Raw genomic sequence first — 21,960 nt, forward strand, 5'->3', positions numbered from 1 at the left:
AACCTGTTGTAGTGGGCTCAGTTACATGAAGATGTGGTTATCGTATTAACTAGAGCATTAGTTCCCAACTGGTCCAGTCACAGGGTCCAGATTTCTCCTTAGTCATTAGATCAGGTCCATATAGTTTAATAAAGTCACTGTCATACTTGCATTTGGTCATGTTGTCAAGCTAGTTTGCTGTTTCTGTTAAGTAGCTGTCCGTTCTCACTCTACAGCGGGAAACAGCACCTCAAAATGAAAGCCCTGTGCGAAATTCATTCATTCATTCATTCATTCATCTTCTAACCGCTTCATCCTCTTGAGGGTCGCGGGGGGGCTGGAGCCTATCCCAGCTGACATCGGGCGAGAGGCAGGGTACACCCTGGACAGGTCGCCAGACTATCGCAGGGCTGACACATAGAGACAAACAACCATTCACGCTCACATTCACACCTACGGACAATTTAGAGTTATCAATTAACCTAGTCCCCAATCTGCATGTCTTTGGACTGTGGGAGGAAGCCGGAGCGCCCGGAGAGAACCTGCGAAATACAGTTTTGTTGTTGTTCACACTTTATGTATGTGCTTTTGACACCAAAACATCCATTTTATAACATATTTTGGTAATATTTTAAAAAGAAAATTGCATATTTTTTTGGCCACTAGGAATGTTCAAGTGGCAAACTCCAGGGCTGAAATATGAAGCCAACACTCAAGTGCAAAAACTGCAGTTCTTCAAACGGCCACTTGAGGCTGGTTCCAAGAGTGAATCAGTCCCCATAGATCCCCATGTTAAAATGTCCAACCCTACAGCAGAAAGAAACATATTTACAACCTGGTATGAAAACGATTTTTGCTCACTACAGCTAATTTCAACGTTCAGTATTCTTAAGCCTTATAAAGGCTTAAAGTTACGCATAATTAAGGGCGGGCGCTTTGAGAGATAGGCTGTCTGCTGATAGTGTCTTCGTCTTAGTAAGAATAAACAAGGGTTGATGTCAGGATAATTACATCTATTATATTTTCTATGGAAATGCTGTGATTTTGGCCCCTAAAAATTATGTTAGCCCCCGATCACGCAGAAAGCTTTTTAGGAGCTGGAAGCGGCTTTTTGTAATTGTTTTAAATGAGCATGAAGCTTTTTGCCCGCTGTGTTTGCATTGCTATGTGCCTTGCATTTCTGCACTCTAGATGCCTGGCGTTTTTGCCACAGCCCTCTGAACTCTTTGAGTTGAAAAAACTTAAACTCAGAGCGGAAAAGCACCCCACACCACCTCCACTTTTTCTCCATTGTCTAATCGGATGATTTGAGAGGCGGGCCTTCTGTGGTGGTCACAACAACAAGTTTACAGTTGGTAAATGGAGAAGAAACTAGTGCTAGCGGTTGCTGGATACTCAGAGACTTTACAAAGCGCAGCTATAACGATGTCAATCGAAAACAGTAGGAAACATTTAAGTGCAGTACTTGAAATGGCCATCTTCAAGGCAAAGCTCCTGGAACAACTAGTGGTACTCCCGGAGATCCACCCACTGTTTTTTAGAGTGTCATGTACCCACACATATCTCCATTTCCCTGTGCGCAGCAAACTATTTGCTGACAGCCTCTCACCCTCAACTAGAGTTACAGCAAGTACCCTCTGCCTGTCCATTGTAAGAACCAGCTACTAATTACTGTCAAATAAATAAAATATAAAAAATAAATGATAGGTTATGGGGAGGTTAGAGTAAGGAGGTGATGGGGCAGTTGCCTGGCAATAATTTAAAGGCATAGCAAATGTTTTTTTACGAGTGGCATTCAATTACAAAAAAAAGTAGGGCAGTGCACTGTGTGATCAGACTGGAAGCCGTTTCAGGGTTCGGTATCTTCATACATATAACTGCTAGAACTGTGAAATTTAATAGAAGCACAGACAGCAACAAACAGATCCAAATGATTGAAAGGCACAAGCAGATTTCATATTTTTCATTACCAGCCCTTGAAAATAGAAAAAAAGGTGCAGAATGGGTGTTTTGGGGGCCCCAGGCAGTCCTAAAAGTATACATAGAGATGTTTCCATATTTTCTGTGAAAAATACAGATGATGTTGTGCTGAATTTAACCTGCTCTGACATCATCAGATGGTTGCAATTTGTTGCCTTTTTGAGATGCCAAAGGGGCAACTTGGATTTATTTCTAGGCCCATGAAAATATGTGTGAAAGAGGACATATTGTGTGTAAAGTTCTTTCCATGTTGACTTCATGTTTAAATTGAACCATGATTAACGTTAGCAGCTGGGTGCTAACCTTAATCAAAATAACACAACACTGCAGACCACTTGAATCACTGTTCCTGATATTCCTTACAATTTGACATTTTGTTTTTCCCATGTGCACCTTCAGGGTACGTCTATTAATTGTATCTACAACATACATACAATAAAAAAGGAACACACACACACACACAAACTTGGCAGGAACACGGAGCAGAAGAGGCCTTCATGTAACAACAAACCCAGTGAGGTTTTGTTGCAGCACGAAGTTCCACACAAAGCAACATAAAAGAACAGTTACCTACATCCAACCTGCTGTTGTTTATATCATTGGCTTTACATGAGGCCTAATGGTCACACAGTTTCTCTCAGTATTACACAGACCAGACCAGTCGGCAAGGCTGTGCCTTGTTTTGGGGGGGAGATGCCTAAAAGCTGCAGTGTAGCTGGTGAACCATCTGGCTGGCTTTCACACTGAGATTTGAAGCACCTTCAGTGGCTTAACTTCTCACCTTGCTGCAGTGATGTACAGGTGTACTCCAGGACCCTGTGATATCACTGCTGTGTGAGGTTACAGGTGCAACAAAGCACACTTCTGACCACACTAAACCACACCCATCAGTGGTGCTGGGTGTAGAGGTGAAATAGAGTTTAAACTTTCAACCAAAGAGGGCAGCAGACGCTGCTTTTCATCCTATTGTTCAGCTGCTCTTTAATTATATTTAAACATGGGTTAAATCAGGGAACAAGGGACAGGTGTACAGGGAGGAACAAGGTCAGGTGATTCAATGAATGGTCAGGTGAGGAAATGAATGGGTAAATGGATAATATGAGGCCACATCAGACTCAGTTAGATAAATTAAGGGGGCATTTTCCACAGATATGGACTTTTAAGTACAAAATACTGTTGTGTCCCTCCACTGCAGCTCAGCAAAGACACATTGTTTGGGGAATCGAAAAGAGATAAATCTTTACTTGTCTAAGTCAGACTGCAATTTGAAACACATTTTTGCCCAGAATGAGGGCTGTGGATTCAACACATTCTGGTGGATTTGCCCCCCATCTCTGTGGAATTCCATCAAGAAGAGATAATTTCATGACCAGTATGGACAGGAGGAACGATTTGAGCAACCAAAACTGTAGCAATGGACATATGGAAATGTCAGTGTTGTTTTAAGATGGACTTGAAAAATTGTTAACTGAGCTTTTACAGTTAGGGATTGCACTTTATTTATCAGAGGAAGGGGGTGGCTGAGGTGTGACTTCATTTTTTTTTTCCTTGACCTCCCTCGAAGCCACAAATATTTTTCATTGAGTCTCCCTTAGTGACTGGGGGAACATGCATGACTCTCCCTCCACCACAAAATATTTCAATATTCACACTAAATGTAGGTATTGGACCCAATGCAATGTGCAAACTTTTAGTCTGCAGTGATAGTGTGGTTATAACAAACTCTGATTCCATCACTGCAGCTCAGGATAACATGAGACACCTGTGTGATGAGAACTAGGAAAAAAAAAATTAGAAAAATAATCCAAACACTGTTAATTGGGCCTGTTATTATAAATTCTGTAACAGAAACAGTCTGGCATCACTTTAAAGTGTTTTATCTGACATATTCAGAGTAGTTTCTTCATCATCCAACTAAATAGCAAAAAATGCTCTATAATGTCACCTACAGCCAAGTGATACCTACACATAATTTAAGTCTCAGCCAACAGTGAATTTTTGGATAGTGTTTTCAGTGTTTCTATGTATTCTGGTTATAGGATTACAGAGTATCATATATATCCCACACCACTTATATCTTATTATCTCACAGTTGCAAACTCTTTCAGTACCATTTCATCACATATGGCATGAAGTACCCTACTTCATTCATGGTTCTGATGATGTTGCTTGTAATTAACACCCCAACATGCTCATGGCTGGATAGGAAACCCAGAGCTGACTGAACTAGTTGATAAACAGCTTTGTGATACCGGTTATCCAGGCAGCCAATACGGGTTAGGCAAGCCAGATAACGAAAAGATATCTAGGTAAGTTGAACTGGCCTCAGGTTGGGAGAACTGGTTTTGGCAAAATTTTGAATGAGACATGTAAATAAAGTTATTTTGATGAGGGATCAGCCCTTGTCTACATGAGATGTTCGAGGACCTTCAGGAATTTGAAAAACTGACATAAATTTCCAGGTTTGTTTGTTTTGTTTTGTTTTTTGCTGCTTCTGGCTATGATAAATGTTTTTTTTCCGCTATTTTTTTTTTTAAAGAAATATGGGGTTCTAAGTGTATTTAAAATAAATACAAAATACAGCCATTTAAAGTATGTCCCTACCCTAGGCAGAAGTCCCTCCCGATTGCTCAAAAAATATTTGACATGCCTCTCCAGTTTTGCACCCCCCTTCCTCCTTATAAGTAATGAACAGTCCCTTATAATCTTTCACATTTTATTTGCTTTAGTCCCTAAAGATCCACTGTTATTTAACAAAGCAATACTCCAGGATTTATTCTAAACTCATTCTTTTAAAAGTTTCCCCATATTAAAATCAAGGAATCTTGTGTCCTGACAGAAAAGGCGTACACCAGCATATAGCCTATATAAAAGACACACCGTGTGATCATCACTGCCATGTCTTTTTCCAAATATTTTCAGGCAGTGTTTTAAAACCCGTTGTTAACTTATAACTTTTGTAGATATGATGAATGAAGCTTAACAATAAAGATTACAGAAAAAAAGTGAATGGCATTTACGCCTCTCTCTCCACCACTCCGGTCGCTTTAAACCTAATACGTCATCACGTCAGTGTGTGTGGCTGACCGTCACACTAAGGCAACATGGCGGCGCACTGGCTCTCTCCATCACTGAACAGGCTGCTGTTTGCTGTAAAGGTGAGCTGCTATCAGAGCGAGCGTGCAAAGCGCGAGCTCGTTTATCAAAGCCACAGCCGTGTGTTTCTAGTTAGCACGCGGGTGACGTGACAGCTGCTAGTATAGTCCGTAACCTGCTGATGAGCAGCGGGACAGTCCTGAACGATCTTGATGAACAGCCATAAAAATAACACAAACATGGAACTTCCTCAGATGAGATGACGAGTGAGAGAACCACACTGATAAAACTGTGACCAAGTTTGTCGGGAGAGCTTGAAGAGTAACTAATGCTGCCTGGCGTTACTTTGTCAGAAAGAGACTATGTCAAGTGACTTTGAGGTTGTCTCAGACACAGGCTGTGCTGTATAAAACACAATGTTCTAATACGATGCATGCGACGTTCACACATTTATCTTATTTTATTATTTCATAAAATTTTATTTTCCTTAGCAAGATAATATTGGATCGCCTACAAAAGTCCTGATTGCCACTGCAAAGTTTTTTTGGCCGGGACCTCTAAAGTCTCACGCGTGACCGCATCAGCCCATCAGGGGGCCCCCTAGTAAACATGGTCGTTGGGCCCCTAGTGGCCACATGTTTGCGCTACTTTGGTTTGGAGTTGACAGCAGAAGTGATGCAAACCGGTTCACACCCAGAAACATAGCATGGATTTTTCATTCTAACACTGTGCTTGCAGGCTGAGGGAGGAATGAGTGTGGGCATATAGTTTTCCTGCATGCCACGTCAAGGGTCTTAAATGTATTTACAGGCCAACAACCCCTTAGCTGACAGAAAGATGGAGAAGAACCCCCCCTACTATATTGTATAAAATTGCATTGCATATTGAACTGGATGGATGGAGGTTGTAAGACAGAGAGCTGAAGATAAGTTGTTGCAAAAGGTAAAATATGTCAGACCCATCTTAGTGTGTGTTCTCAGGCATATCTTAATTTTTGAAAAGAAAAAGAGAAACTTTCAAAATAAATTTCCCCTGCAGTTACTCTGAGGACTGCCAAGGGGTCATGGACACCATGTTGAAGACGCAGGTTTTAAATGAATAAAAGCACTACAGTGTTTGAAAACTATTTACTGTCCTGAACAAACCACTTGTCCTTTGTTTGGATTTAATTTTCCTTGAGGAATGTGCATCAGAGGGCCTCACTCACAGGGCTGTTTTCTTTTCACTCATACACAATGTCATATTTCTGTCTTTGTCACTTCAAAAAGCTGTACTGCTATTTGATCAGGTGCTGCAGTGCAACTTTAGGACTTTTTTTGATAGGGGTTAGCATTTTCTACCTGCTCAGACTACCTCCTCCTCTTGAAAGATAATGATTTTTCTTTTTTTTTTTTTTTCATATGGTGAGCTTCATCTTTCATGCTGATCCAAGCAGCCATTGAGTTCCATTAATTTCTGCATGTTGTGAAAATCAGTTCGTAGACTCACTCATCTTGTCTAATCAATGTTCTCTGTGAGGGACATATCACTACAGCTTAAGGAAGTTTCTGATTTTTTTATTGGACAGAAATTAAGTAGCTGTGATTTGTGGTAGCTGGACTTCCAAAACATGCAAAAACCACTCTTATTGTTGTTTAAGGCTACTTTGCACTGAGTTAAATTAATAGTTGAGGCAGTATGCAGCTTTATTTATGATGGTGGTTGAATCGAAGGCCACACAATGTCCAGCTCATGCATAAATATTTATTTCACCATTTTATTTTACATATAATCACAGAAAGAAATCCAATCATGTAACCGTCTATGATAGCCTGAACCTGCTGAAAATAAAGGTCTTTTTTTTTTAGATAATGTATATAACATTTAGTGTCATTTAGTCATAAAACTGAAAATAGGAATTGATTAGCAGAATCAGAAATGGAGTTGACTGAAGGTATAACATACCTGTACACATACCAATTACAGTAACCCCATTTGAATATGAATGTAATGAATTGACATTGTAGTTAAGTATAATGTATCTGTGTGTGTTTTGCAGTATGCCTCACTCCAGTCCAGATGCTGTGCCATACACTGCAATGCTTATTATTCCACTGTCTACAACCCCAATGAAAAGGTAATGCATGGCTCTCTTTGGCTCTCTTGTTTGACTGGAATCACTGATGTGGTCAAGTAGCTGCTGACACTGAAGAAGATGTCTGAATGTGATCATTTTGAAGCAGGATTAGTGTGATTACTGAAGCTGATTGCCGTGCTCAGGAGTTAGGTGGTAAAGAAAGTGTTTGTGTTTGAAGTCTTCTCATTGACAAATAGTTGGAGTGAGAAAAGTCCTTGTTGTGTCAATGATAAACTGTGCTAATCTCTCTGCTGTTTCCCTCCACAGACCTTTGATAAGATTCTAATTGCCAACAGAGGAGAGATTGCCTGTAGGGTAAGACTGGCTGAAACACAGATACGTGCTGTAAATGAAGTCCAAGTGAAACTGTTGTTGGTTTACTTTTGAACACATGAAGACATACACTCTCTGGAGCTTGACCTCATACCACCTGAGATGGAGGAGGTTGTAAAGAAGCTGGATTTTTTAACACTTCTGACCACAAACTTTGCTTTACTTTTTTTGTTTGTTTGTTTTTTTGCCTGATTTTGTCAAAAGTACATTTCCACCTAAAGGGACAGTTCACCCCAAAGTCAAAACTGGCACTTTGAGCACCACAAGTCAAGTGCCAACAATTTCCATTATATTGGAGAGGCAGACATCTCTACAGCCATTATCTCACACCCAGCAACTCACACCAAAACTATCTAGACTGATTAATAGCACTACGGTTAAAAGATAACGTGTGGATTTTCAATTTTGGGGTGAACTGTCCCTTTAACATAAATGAGACATTACCTGTCAGTAATTTTTTTTTTTTAATGATTTTATTTAGAATGCACAAAATATCTTTGGCAACACTCACATTCAATATAGGTGCGGTACAGAGCAAAGAAGTTGCCAAAGCAAACAGTCTTATATAAAGCAAATGTAAACATCTTATAATACAAGATTGAACCTTTCAATACAATTCACAGCACTGTATTTGACATTTAGCACAGAGTAAAACATCAGTGTTAATGTTGTGTGTTCTTCCATCAGGTGATCAAGACATGTCGCAAGATGGGCATCCAGACTGTAGCTGTTCACAGTGATGTCGACTCCAGTGCTGTGAGTCACCATCTGTGTTCACCCAGGGTTAGAATTTGGGTTAAGAGTCAGGAAGTCAGTATTTCTCAAGAAATTCTTGCCAACATCTACTCCTGTTTCAGCTCGGGTGTTTGTGTACTGACAACTGTTGTATGTCCTGAAACAAACACACTTCTCTAAACCTGATTAACACTAGAGAGCTGTTGTGGTTCAACCCTGAAAAGCCTCTGGTAAGTGTGAACAAAGTGGAGAGCAAAATCTAGGACATGCAGGCGTCCATCCCCACATCAGAGAGCAGAGCGGGGTTAAAGGTGGAGCATGGATAAAGTTTGAACATCACAACTGAATGTCTCAGACATTTAACAAAACAAAAATAGTTTGTTGTGTTTTTTGTTCTTGTGTAGCGTATAGGGACTACAGCATGTATTTCCTTGTGCCACCCTGTGTTGTAGAATGACAATAGATGAAACTTGAACCAGGAAGAAGAAATGTAACAAGACTATTGCTGCAGTTCTAGTGACCTGAAGTCAAATTAAGTACATCTTTGTACCACATATCTCAGAGTTTCTGATGAAACTAAATGTATTGTATAACCTGCCAGGGGGCTGTAAATACATTAATATACATAAGGTGAAGTTTTAAATGTGTTATTTGGTGTTTCAAAGACACACAGACACACAGTAAGAGTACAAGGTAAATGTGTATCTGCATCTTACTCTCTCCTGCTAAGGTCACATCTGGATTCACTTTTCCTGTTTACGTGTATCTAGGTTCATGTAAAGATGGCTGACGAAGCAGTGTGTGTCGGCCCTGCCCCCACCAGTAAGAGCTACCTGAACATGGATGCCATCATGGACGCCATCAGATCGACTGGAGCACAAGCTGTAAGGATTTACATGGCTCGGATTACATGATGTGACTGTGGTAGACAGCATGCATGACATTCTGTGTACCTGATACACTTGCTCATCAGATAAGGTGTAGGACCTCTAAACAATGAACCATGTGGCTGTGTGTCAGTACACAAAGCTGTGTGATATGGTACAGTTAGTATACAGACATGTAAACTGCTGTCTCTCGGCAACCAGAGTGCCATTCAGTTAAAACAATACTGATTTTTTAGGCCGGCCTTTTTTACGTGGCTAAAAATTAACCAACTGAGGTTGTTGTTCCTCAGCACTGTTTCATTTTACACATGTGAAACAGGGGCTTTCTGTGATTCAGTCTATAACTTTCCTTTGAAAACAAATCAAATAAAGTGTCATTTGTTTCTCTGCAAAGGTTCATCCTGGCTATGGGTTTCTCTCTGAAAACAAAGAGTTTGCAAAGCGACTGGTGAGTAATGCATACAATCAGCTACACATTTATTTTCTCTTAACACACACTTTACAACCATAAGTTCAAAATGAATTAATTACAAAAAAATTCTAAGATGGGAATTGTCTTTTTTGTTTGTTTTGTTGAGAAGTACATTTGTTTCTAATTTATTCGAACGGTCTTTGACCTATTCATGATTTATTTTAGTCTCACTAACGGGGAAAATTTTTTGTTAAAGAATGATTAACAAATGTTTAATGAAAGTGTGTGCGTGTGGGGGGGGGGGGGGGTAGGGTTAGGGTTGGGGACGACACAAGAATATTGGAATACTTCTATGACCTATGAATATTATGACCTTGTACACTTATGTCTCCTCTTGGGATCTGAGGCTTTGACAAGTGTGGAGATTAACCAGGGTGAGATTGTATTATTGCAGCATAGCTAACCCATACTGGAGTGGAACACATTATGGCGACTCAGTCATTACACTGTAAGCAGTTGTTTTCTGAGTGGTAAAAAGTGTTTCTCGCTTTAAATGCACCTCAACTGTAGCAGCAGTAGAACTGGGTATCAGCATTCGATACATTAAGGTGTCAACTGAAATAACCCAGTACCAAGTAGTATCAAAACGTCTTCAGTCAAGGGATAGCTGCATTTGATCCTTTTTGTACTAGGGTCTGATCCTAGACGGAAAGCAAACTTTCTGTTGCTGCCGTTTCTGGAGCTGCTCTCGTCCCGGCAAACGGTCAGTTAAGTGTCTTCTTGGTTAGCATGAGCTAGCACAGGAGCAGTGGCTAACATCCAGTACTTAGCTGTTATATGGTCCCAACAAACTCATACTGACACCTAGAAGGCTTGATTCTGTCATTAAACCTATTAGTAACTAAGGTAACATTAGCCATGTGATGCTAACAGTTAGCCCTGTCACTGTCACATAAGGTACTCTATTAGTATCAGTTGTACTTCAAGGGTTATTGGTATTGTCAGCTGTTGTTAATAATGGGTATTTGACTAGAAGTACCCAATATATTTATTATCACAAAGACATAAGAGCAGTGAGGTGTAGAAGTTTATTCTTTACCTTTGAATAACTATGTGTGAACACAATCTCAACTTGACATCCACCCTAAGATGACGTTGAAAGCTTACTGTGTGCTCCAATACACATACTACCATACTATTTAGTATTAAGTACTATTTCATAGTATAAAGATTTAGTAGTATGTCATAGTATGTCAAATGCAATATGCCAAAATACCAGGATGTTCTTATGCATCTGATCGCATTTTGCCAGCATGCTTTTCTGGCAGTTCTGACCCACAGTCCTTTGCACAGTGGAAGGTACGTCACATTGACTGAGCCACTAACAGGTGACTGCTCATTCAGAGGCCATAATGGCAGATGACAGTGCATTCAAGTGACTAATAACCAGTCTTATAGATAGTAATAATAGGAATATTAATTGTTTAAGTCAACAAAGTAATCATAAAGATAAAAGAATCAGTCTCAGGAGTACTTTATTGATCCTTGAGGGGAAATTGTGATTCAATACAGTCGCTCCGCTGTAAAGAGTAGAGAATTATAAGTATGAAAAAGAAATGTGTAAATATAAATAAATGAAATATAATAAAATAGAAATAAAATTGTGCATTATGCTACAATTTTTAACACTAGTACTTAAAATATTAAGAATAAAAATATGTTCACTGTGCTGTGTCTGGAAGTGTGTAAAAATATATATAATATAAATATATATATATAAGTATGTGCATAGTGCTGCATTACACTGTATAAACCAGTGTTACATCAAGAAGTATACATTTTTATTACACTAATGTTCACTACAGTATATACATCAATAGAATAAAAAACAAGAATAAGAATAAACGTAAGAAATATGTATAGTTATGTGCATTATATGTTGAATAAATGTAAACATACAGAGGTGTTGGTGAGAATACATTAGTATACTGAAGAATATTGCACTGTTGAATAGTTGCACCATTTATTACACAGTTCTGCACAGTTAAGGCAGTTTTGCAGGAAATAATTGGACCTTTAAGTCACTATTGCGCAGTGAAGTATCAACAACAAAAGGACATAACCATGAAAACAACAATGACAGAGAAATGCATATCCTCCAGTCCACATGTCCAAGTATCCTTGAGCAAGATACTGAACCCCTCATTGCTCCTGATGGCTGTTCCATGGGTGTGTGAGTGTGTTGAAAACTGAGTAGCAGGTAGCACCTTGTATGGTAGCCTCGGCCACCAGTGTGTGTGAATGTGAGTGGGTGAATGTGACACGTAGTGTCAAAAGCGCTTTGTCAGAGGACTAGAAAGGTACTATAGAGGTGCAGGTCCATTTACCATTTAGGTCCATAACACTGCATGTTAAAATGTCCAAGGTATGCAGGTATTACTTAAGAATTAAAACTACGTGAATTGCAAAGTAACAACAGCAGAGCACTCCGGGAAGACCTCCGCCTCTGGTGGAAAATGGCATTTTGTTTTATACGTGTTCTATCTCCATGGTAATGTTAAGTGACAGCCTTAAGATCTGCTTCGTTCCAAATTGAATACTTTTTCTATTTTAACTTCAAATTTCACACTCTGGACTGGAACAGATATACAGTATGAGCAAGAGGGTCAAAGTTTAAGACACAATGTTATGAAGAGGACGTATGTCCCAAAAGGTAAAAGTGTTTTACCTTTGCTGTGTTTTTAAAGATATTTTTTGAGGGCATTTTTAGCCTTTAATGGACAGGACAGACATGTGTGAAGGGGGAGAGAGAGAGGGAGTGACATGTAGCAAAGGGCCACAGGCTGGAGTCGAACCCAGGCCGCTGCGGCGACAGCCTTGTACATGGGGCGCCTGCTCTACCACTAACACTGCTGTGTTTTTATTGCCCTGTAAAGCACATCGAATTGCCCTGGTGTATGAAATCTGATGTAAAAATAAAATTGCCTTGCCTTGCCTTGTGTGCGTAGTCCATGCAACAGTATGTACTTTGTCAGGGCAGCTGCAGTACGTAATGATAGTTAAAAGAAATGGTATGCTATTTGGAAGGCAGGGTTTATGTTTTCACATGAGAGCAGTTATTCTGTTTACAAAACTATACCTGCAGCCAGGTGTTAACAGTACTTTGATTGGTTTTGAATGCTGAAATCAAAGTTAATGGACTTCATTAACTTTGATTTCAGCATTCAAGCATTCTCTGCAAGAAAACAAATATGTGTATTTACCAAAATGTTGAACTGTTAATTTAAATGACCATTTTACTGGCAATTATAACAACAGTTATTTCAGCTCTTTGATCTTTCTCTGGTATTATTATAAGTCTGATATGGTAACGTTTATGGTATTATTGTTTTGTTGCTAGGCAGCAGAGGATGTAGCATTCATTGGCCCAGACACCCATGCTATCCAGGCTATGGGGGATAAAATTGAGAGCAAGCTGATCGCTAAGGCTGCCAAGGTCAACGTCATCCCAGGATTTGATGGAGTCGTAGAGGTACGGCCACACATACACAGCAGTGCATGGATGCAAAAAGAACAAGGGCTCGTAATGTGCTGCTCTTCTTACTCTTTGCTAAATTCTTATAATCAGTTGTATTGTTTATGGACGGCAATGGGCAGTATCTAATGTGCTTAATTGGGTTCTGTTTACACAAAAGATTTCAGCATTCTACTTCACCCACAACCGGATTGATCCATTATAAAACACTACACAATCACATTTTAATCGAGACACAGAACTGCTGCATATCTGAAACCATCAAGACGAGCCTTACTCTCAGTGTGGGGACAAGCTGGTTGAAAGCATGGATGAGACAGTTACTGCAGAGTTGTCAGTAATGCTTTGGTTGATCATCAGTAACCATTAACCCTCTCTGTGTCAGAATGCTGAGGATGCTGTGAAGATCGCACAGGAAATTGGTAAGTCATCACTTCTGAAGTGTGTGTGTGTGTGTGTGTGTGTGTGTGTGTGTGTGTGAGAGAGAGTGAGAGTGAGAGTGAGAGTGAGAGTGAGAGTGAGAGAGAGAGAGAGAGAGAGCGTGTGTGTGAGAGAGAGAGAGAGAGTGCGCGTGTGTGAGAGAGAGAGAGAGAGTGTGCGCGTGTGTGAGAGAGTGCGCGGCGTGTGTGTGTGTGTGAGTGAGAGAGAGAGAGAGAGAGAGAGACAGACACAGAGAATTAGAGAGCAGAATCCCCACTGTCATTTTATTGCAGAAATGATCAACCATCTGTTTGAACCCATACCCCTTGTAGTTCTGAGCCAGAGGTGTTGTTCAGTCATTATTACCATGATTTATTGTATAAAGGTCCGGTGTTTAGGATTTAGGGGCATCAAGTGTCGAGGTTGTAGAACTGTGACTGACATGCAGCAAGGGGCCACAGGCTGGAGTCGAACCTGGGCCGCTGCAGCAGCAGCCTTGTACGTGGGGCGCCTGCTCTGCCACTAATCAACCGACGCCCCAGGGGCATCCCCTTCTAAGAGTTGACATAGCTGAATCTGATTGGTGAGGTCTTGCCTACTGTCGACTGATTGTCAATTTATTTTTTTTAAATTTATCTGTATTCTCATTTATGAAACCCGGTGCCACGAGGGATCGTATGTTGTATTTTTTGCCTCTCTGATGAAGCTTTAAGCCTGTGTATCTACAGAAGTATTGAAATCAACCAGATATTTTGCCAAGATACATGTGACTATCGCTAAGCTGTTGTTTCACAATCATGGACAGCACTGTTTGTTGTTTGAGATGGCAGGGGATTGGATGAATATATTGGCAGTTAGCTTGGTATGTTGCTGGCTATTTTTTGGGGAAGGGTTTGGGTGGGGATTTTTTTATTTTTAATTTGTTAAGTTAGTGCTCTTTCTTCTAAGAAAGAGTGAGCCGCTGCACAGTTAGCAGAGAAAAGGCAGAGAAAGGCAGCAGGGAAAAACAGGTGTAGAGCCAGCATAACTCTGTGAATTAAGAGTTTATTTTAAACGTAGCTCTTGTTATTGTAGTCAAATAAGTCTATCTTTGTTTCATCTGTCCACAGAACTGTCCTGTAGAGGGTTTTTTGTTTGTTTTTATGCCTCTGCCCTGGTGGTAGCTCCAGCTGGAGGCATTATGTTTTGGGATTGTCTGTCTGTCCCATTCTCGTGAACGCGATATCTCAAAAATCCCTTGAGGGAATTTCTTTAAATTTGGTACAGATGTCCTCTTAGACTCATCGATGAACTGATTAGATTTTGGTGCTCAAAGGTCCAGGTCTTTCTCTGTCTCATTCCGACTCTTATCTCAAGAACGCCTTAAGGGGATTTCTTCAAATTTGGCACAAGTGTTTGCTTGGACTGAACAATAAACTGTTTGGAATTTGTTGGTTGAAGGTCAAAGGTCAATGTGACTACACAAAACGTGTTTTTGGCCATAACTCAAGAATTTGCACACTAATTATGACAAAACTTCACACAAATGTCAAATAGGAAAAAAGATGAAGTGATGACATTTTATTTCCAAAAGGTCAAAGGTCAACTTCACTGTGATGTCATAATATTATGCATTGAACACTTTTCTGAAACTTGGCTGGTGCACGGAGGCATACAACTGCAAGGAGGTGATTTTAGTTGATCATGAAAAAATCTTTAGTTAAGCTTAAAGGATAATTCCAGTTGATTTACACCTGATTTATTTCCCAGAAATGTGGCTATTGTGGCTCTTGGAGTCACGCTACAAAGAAGTATGATTCTCAATCATTCTGTCACAGAATGGTGAACATACTTTCACAATTGCGCCTTTACAGTTGCGATGTTGATTTATCTTTGTGTTGTCGCCAGGCTACCCAGTGATGATCAAAGCATCTGCAGGAGGAGGAGGGAAAGGGATGAGGATTGCTTGGAACGATGAGGAGACGAGGTCTGTTTCTGTTGCACCCTCAGTCTGCACTATCTAACCATCTGCTCTTTTGTACCAACTTTATTAATGAAAACAATGAGACATCAAAGCTTAAACAAAACATGGGGGAGTTACTCTGCATCAACAGTCACTGTATGTGCCAGGCTATTTGCTTAAATCATTGAACTCAACAGGCTTATATTTGGGACAGGCATCTACATTAGACAGGCCTTTTAATTCCTTTTACACAAAACTGTTACTTAGCAAAGATGGGAAATACAATCAAATTGTTTATTTAAACCAGTATGAATATTACTTGTACAAAAAATAGGATTTAAATAACTTATAATTAATGATGAATCATTCATCTGATCTAGCTCTAACAGACAGGGCATCAGAGAGAGAGAGAGTTGCTACAATTATTTCACAGCACCCGAGGTTTATGGCACCCAGTGTACTGACACAACACCGCTTTATCCTGTTAAAACAATATTCACTTGGATTAATTTTTTTATGAAAACACTTGATTATTTTGATCAGTGGACCCCTACGGACTAAAGGAATATAAATAACTTACTGGGTAATCCAGGAACAGACACATATTCTGACTTTATGACGGTGTCACCTCTTTTTGTTTTTGGTTTCTTTGGTTTACCATGCGAGTAAATCTGAATGAATTACGGTCTTCTTTAGTACTTACAGTTATATTTGTATGTGTGATCGAAGCAGCGAACTAACATTAGCATGAGTGGGTAGACAACAACCCAGTTTTATACTGTACATCCAAGAACTTCTATAAAAACACAACTGCTTGGCAACCAGACAAGACGTCTAATTGAGACAGGTGTTTCTTTGTTAATATGTGTCGCCACACCAGGCTAGGAAAAGGGACTTGGCATTTAATTGGGACTGGGGTTTTAATTGAAGTTTTACGGTACTTCACTGTCGTGAGACAGTTCTTGCCTATTTCATAGTCTCCATCGATTTTGTTTGTCGGTGATGAGGATGGCGGTGCTTCTCTGATTTGTTTTCTGCTGCTGTCTGCCCTGTCTGCCATTTACCCCTGTGAGCTTCCTCTCTTACTGCAAGCTTGCTAACATCCCTTCACTTTACCCTCATTGACTTGATAAACTCCACCACAAGGAGTCATGGAGTAGTGACTCTGGTAAATCAAACTGGCAGGGAATCCATTTAGGGTGCCTGTTTTAAGAAAAATATCGATATTTGTTGTCAGTGAATCGATAAAATATCAGAGGAGGAAGTAATACGATTTATTCTCTTATCAATATTTTGTCCCACGTCTATTAGAGATCCTGTTTCTCTGCCTACTTTATACTGTTACTTCAGACCACTGGAAAGACTGTTTGTATTAGCTACCTTGAAGCCTGATGCAACTTTTGTGTGAATGTGTTTTTGTACTATAACAGGGAAGGTTTCCGGTTCTCGTCTCAGGAGGCAGCATCCAGCTTTGGTGACGACAGGCTGCTCATTGAGAAGTTCATAGACAACCCCAGGCACATAGAGATCCAGGTATAATACACAGGCACGCAGAAGTTTGATGTCATTGAATGTTAATGTCAATTTCAGTGTGATCAGGATATAATACACTGCTCAGATAATTAAATCACACACCAAATCTTGATGAATTAATTATTCAAGTTGAAAATCTTAGTAGTAAGGGTACCGGTGGCTGTGACATTGAGGTTTGTGTGACTCTGCAAGGATATGCCTCCGCAGACCATCATTGACCCACCACCAAACCGGTCATGTTGGATGATGTTACAGGCAGCGTAACGTTCACCATGGTGTCTCCAGACTCTTTCACCCCTGTCACATGTGCTCAGTGTGAACCTGCTCTCATCTGTGAAGAGAACGCAGCACCATTGGCAGACTGGCCGATTCTGGTGTTCTCTGGCAAATGCTGGTTGAGCTGCACAATGCTGTGATGTGAGCACAGGTCCCACTAGAGGATGTTTGGCCCTCATGCCACCCTCATGGAGTCTGTTTCTTACAGTTTGGTCAGAAACATGCACACCAGTAGCCTGCTGGAGGTCATTTTGTAGGGCTCTGGCAGTGTTCCTCCTGTTCCTCCTCACACAAAGGAGCAGATACCGGTCCTGCTGCTGGGTTGATGGCCTTCGACAGTCCTGTCCAGCTGTCCTCATGTAACAGCCAGTCTCTTGGTATCTCCTCCATGCTCTTGAGACTGTGCTAGGAGACATGGCAAACCTGCTTGCGACCAAATGTATTGATGTGCCATCCTGGAGGAGCTGGACTACCTGTGCAGACTGATTGGGCTGCAGGTACCACCTCATGCTACCAGTAGTGACAAGGACACTAGCAGAACACAAAACTAGAGAAGAATCAGTCAGGAAGGATAAGGAGAGAGCAACTGTCTGAGGCCACAACATGCAAAATCATTCCCTTTTTTGGAGGTTGTCTAGCTTTTGCCTCTCCATTGCACCTGTTGTCACTTTCATTCACACCAAAGCAGGTGAAATTGTTTCACATTCAGTTGTGCTTCCTAAATGGACAGATTGATATCCCTGAAGTTTGGTGTTATATTGTGATCAACATTAGCTGTTTCATAAAACAATCCAGCTACTGCGACAAAAAAGATAAAACACACTAAATTCCTACTGGCTATGTTTCACCAGAAAGAACCTGAGAATACTGTGTGCTTGTTGCAGGTGCTTGCTGATAAACATGGTAATGCTCTGTGGCTGAATGAGAGGGAGTGCTCCATCCAGAGGAGGAACCAGAAGGTGGTGGAAGAAGCTCCCAGGTTTGTGAGAAACTCTCTGCGCTCTGCACTTCTTTGTTTCAGATCAACATGAGCGAATGCAGCCAATTTGCACAAGAAGGGCAGAAATAGCAGTGATCAGCAGCACTCATGGTCTTCAGCAGTGTAGTTAAACCAGAGTTGAAGCCATACTGTGCATTACTACTAAACTGACTGCAAAATATTGTACTTTGTTTTGTTTGAGCAGCTCAGTCTACATGGCAGGCACCTGTAATGTTGTAGTGTTTTCCACATTTATGAGTTTATGTAGCGCTCTTGATTCAGTAAGACTGCGATGAACTTTGAGGATCAGTGCCTGGGCGCTGTCATCCATAGAGGGGGCCACAAATGGGGAGGAAAAAAAATCAAAATGTTTATCTTTAACTATCTTTTACTAATACCATTACTACTATTATTTTGAATTACGACACAAGGCCCTAACATAATTACATAGCAAAGCCTACAGGCCTTTTTTCCGGGTTCCTGCCTGGCCCCCTCTTCAGCTCATTACACTTTGCCTGCTCTCTTGGGGAGATGGGCAAGTTACCTCATGTCACGTGAACCCTGAAACACACTGTATTGTTATCATGTCAAAACAACAAAAGTTATTATTAAATTATATATTTTGGGCGGGACAACACAGTGGTTTGAGTTGAAGGGCTGTATGGTTTCTAGTTCTTTTTACATTCTCTAATATATGGCTGAGTAATAAAGGTTGTTGTATTTCAATATGTACAGCTGTTTTTCACCACTAATCAGATAACTTACGTCTTTGACAATATGTAGATGTATTAGTGTGTACCTGGAGAGTACCATGTAGACAATAGGATATGCCTAATAAGACAGTTAATAAACCTCCTTAGGTGCCTCCCCAGCATTCCTCAGCATGTGGTGACTGGCTGTGAAAAAAGTATGCATATGCACTATTCAGCTCTAAAGAGAGGGGGATAAAGAATTCTCACACGAGTGAGTTTTTATCATGTATCTAAAAGAGATAGGTTTGTTGAATATCAAACTGTGGAATTTTTTTCTGTTAGACTCCCCATTTTCACTACTGAAGTGACTCTGAGTGTGTCGTGTCCTCTGCAGCACTTTCCTGGATCCCGAGACACGGCGGGCGATGGGTGAGCAGGCAGTGCAGCTGGCCAAGGCTGTGCAGTACTCCTCTGCCGGCACCGTGGAGTTCCTGGTGGATTCGAAAAAGAACTTCTACTTTCTGGAAATGAACACACGACTACAGGTCTGTGTGTGTGTGTGTGTGTGTGTGTGTGTGTGTGTGTGTGTGTGTGTGTGTGTGCACTTCCTTGTGCCCTCTGATAAATTTTATTGCTGTAACCTTTATTTTCACTTGAAAAGATCCATCGAGGAACAACTTTACTTTTCATGTGTGTTAAGTGTTCAGTGGAAGAATTAGGAAGAACTAAGAAGAAAGTCAAGGAGAGACAGAGGGGCATGACATGCAACAAAGGTGTAGCCAGAATCAAACTGGGGATGTTGTGGTTATGTGGCATGCGCTGTAGCCATTCAGCTACCAGGGTTCAAAAGTGATCAGTTCTATTGGACTGTGGTGATGGCTTTTAATGTGAAGAAAGGACATCAGGGTTTCACGCTCAACAAGCACACAACTAGTTTGCCTGCAGAAACTGTATCTTGTCTGTTTAACCTTTGACCCCAGGTGGAGCATCCGATTACAGAGTGCATTACTGGCCTGGACTTGGTGGAGCAGATGATCAGGGTTGCCAAGGGTTACAAACTGCAGCACAAACAGAAAGATATCCCAATAAACGGCTGGGCCATTGAGAGTCGTGTCTATGCTGAGGTCAGTGTGTGTGCATGCGTGTGTGTGTGTATGTTGGGGTTAAGCCAGTGAAGTAGGGCTAAATAAAAGGGTTTACATTTTAAACATTCACCCCTTTGTTGATGTAGCTTTCTGCTCACACTGCTGTTGTGAGTGAAACCTGATTTTCAGTTTTGGTAGTTTGTGTGTTTTTCTCTGTTGTTTCTTCTCTTAGGATCCTTACAAGTCTTTTGGTCTTCCCTCCATTGGACGGCTGTCAAGATACCAAGAGCCACTCAGCCTCAGTAATGTAAGTAAGTGAGTGAGTGTGTCTGTGTGTGAGAGAGAGGGAGAGAGACACACACACATTATTTATAAGTTTTAATTTTAACATGGCATTGTAAAATAAAAAACTCTAATATCGCCGCAAGTGGCAATGCCAGGGTTCACAACAGCATAGACCTTTAAAACTTGAAAGCTGGGTAGGATCAAGACCTTTAACAGTTTACGATGCCTGCATTAAAGATTACCAACAAGTTTTATGAAGATCAGACAGATGCTCATTCATTTACACAAAAATATTCTGGGCCACGCTCATCTTTGGAAACACTGTTGCTTCCTATTGGTCAGCTGCAGAAACATTTTGGGGACATGCTATGATGGCTTAGTTCAAGAAAATCACTGCAAACCTACAGAGCTGCATGCTCAGTCTATGGACAGCAGTGTCAGGATCCATTTGTAGCACAACTAGCCAAAACTTTAGCGAGTCCATATCTGACAAAGATAGTCCATGACAGCTGCTCGAAGTGTAGCTCCTCATTTTGTGGGCACAGGTCGGAAATGCGCAAACATGAACCATTCTTGACCAAATTGGCATTTTTTCTCTGTGGGCAGAGGGTCACAGCTGCCAGCTTCATGGCCTTGCAGCAGCTGCCCTCCACTGCCTTTTTTCCCCCTCTCTCTCTCCTTGTACAGTCTTTATCAGTGTACTCCAGCTCACATAAATACAGGCAACGGTCAAACTCAAAAACCTCATCCACATAATTGAAATCTGGGAAATAAATAAAATGACACTGAATAACTTTTAAACAACACTAAACTATGTTTACTGTAAAATACGGTGGTTATTATTCTCTCTCCAGAACCCGCACACATTTCCACTGTTGTTTTCCTGCAACAAGTGACATCTCGTGATATTTCTATCTATTACTTCTGCTTAAAGGGATAGTGCACCCAAAAATGAAAATTCAGCCATTATCTACTCACCCATATGCCGATGGAGGCCCTGGTGAAGTTTTAGAGTCCTCACATCCCTTGCGAAGATCGGCGGGGGGAGCGGCTAGCACAGCTAATGGCAGACGGCGCCCCAGACTAACGTCCAAGAACACAAAACTGAATCCACAGAGTATCTCCATACTGCTCATCCATAGTGATCCAAGTGTGCTGCAGCTGCGACATAAAAAGTTGTTTGGAAAAACGTCATATGAACTCTGTTTTTAGCCTCACTGTAGCCTGTAGCTCTGACTGCTTCTCTGTGCTCACGTGTGCGCACCTGCGCGAGACCAGCGAAAGCATGAGCTTTGCTCACCCGTGTTTACATCACGTGACACGTGCACCACAGGGAGGGACAACAGTAACCACAGAGCTAAAAGATCATTTGCACTATGGTCTTTTAGCAAAGGACAGCCCAACACGTCTGAAGACTTTGAAACTGAGGAGGAACAGCATTTCTTTGTTGAGCCGTATTTCTTTGAGCCCGAGTATACAAACGGAACTCAGGCTACTGGACGAAGCAGCTGCCACAGCTCATGAGCCTAACCCTCAGCCAGCTGCAGAATACCGGAGTCCAGCACTGGAAACCTGGTGGTGCAGTTGTTTCAAATGCAAAGCAATGCCAACGGATGAGGAAAGTCTTTGCTGCTCAGACTGGGAATTGGCGATGCCTGCACTTGAGAATCTGGAC

At 41.0% G+C, this 21,960-nt stretch overlaps 1 protein-coding gene across 1 annotated transcript in view; it reads left to right on the forward strand.

Moving 5' to 3' along the window:
• Positions 1–5,039: 5,039 nt before the first annotated feature.
• pcca (propionyl-CoA carboxylase subunit alpha) overlaps positions 5,040–21,960 on the forward strand; it is a 28,526-nt gene continuing 11,605 nt past the window's right edge. Inside the window, exons 1-14 of the mRNA XM_049601190.1 lie at positions 5,040–5,117; positions 7,094–7,171; positions 7,439–7,486; positions 8,192–8,260; positions 9,010–9,123; positions 9,521–9,574; positions 12,939–13,070; positions 13,459–13,495; positions 15,381–15,459; positions 16,866–16,968; positions 18,129–18,223; positions 19,310–19,460; positions 19,896–20,039; positions 20,233–20,307. Of these exons, the coding sequence (XP_049457147.1) occupies positions 5,064–5,117; positions 7,094–7,171; positions 7,439–7,486; positions 8,192–8,260; positions 9,010–9,123; positions 9,521–9,574; positions 12,939–13,070; positions 13,459–13,495; positions 15,381–15,459; positions 16,866–16,968; positions 18,129–18,223; positions 19,310–19,460; positions 19,896–20,039; positions 20,233–20,307 (1,233 nt within the window). The 5' untranslated portion in view covers positions 5,040–5,063. The remainder of the gene's footprint in view (positions 5,118–7,093; positions 7,172–7,438; positions 7,487–8,191; positions 8,261–9,009; positions 9,124–9,520; positions 9,575–12,938; positions 13,071–13,458; positions 13,496–15,380; positions 15,460–16,865; positions 16,969–18,128; positions 18,224–19,309; positions 19,461–19,895; positions 20,040–20,232; positions 20,308–21,960) is intronic.

Source organism: Epinephelus fuscoguttatus, linkage group LG16, assembly GCF_011397635.1.
Source record: "Epinephelus fuscoguttatus linkage group LG16, E.fuscoguttatus.final_Chr_v1".
Classification (NCBI taxonomy): Eukaryota; Metazoa; Chordata; class Actinopteri; order Perciformes; family Serranidae; genus Epinephelus; species Epinephelus fuscoguttatus.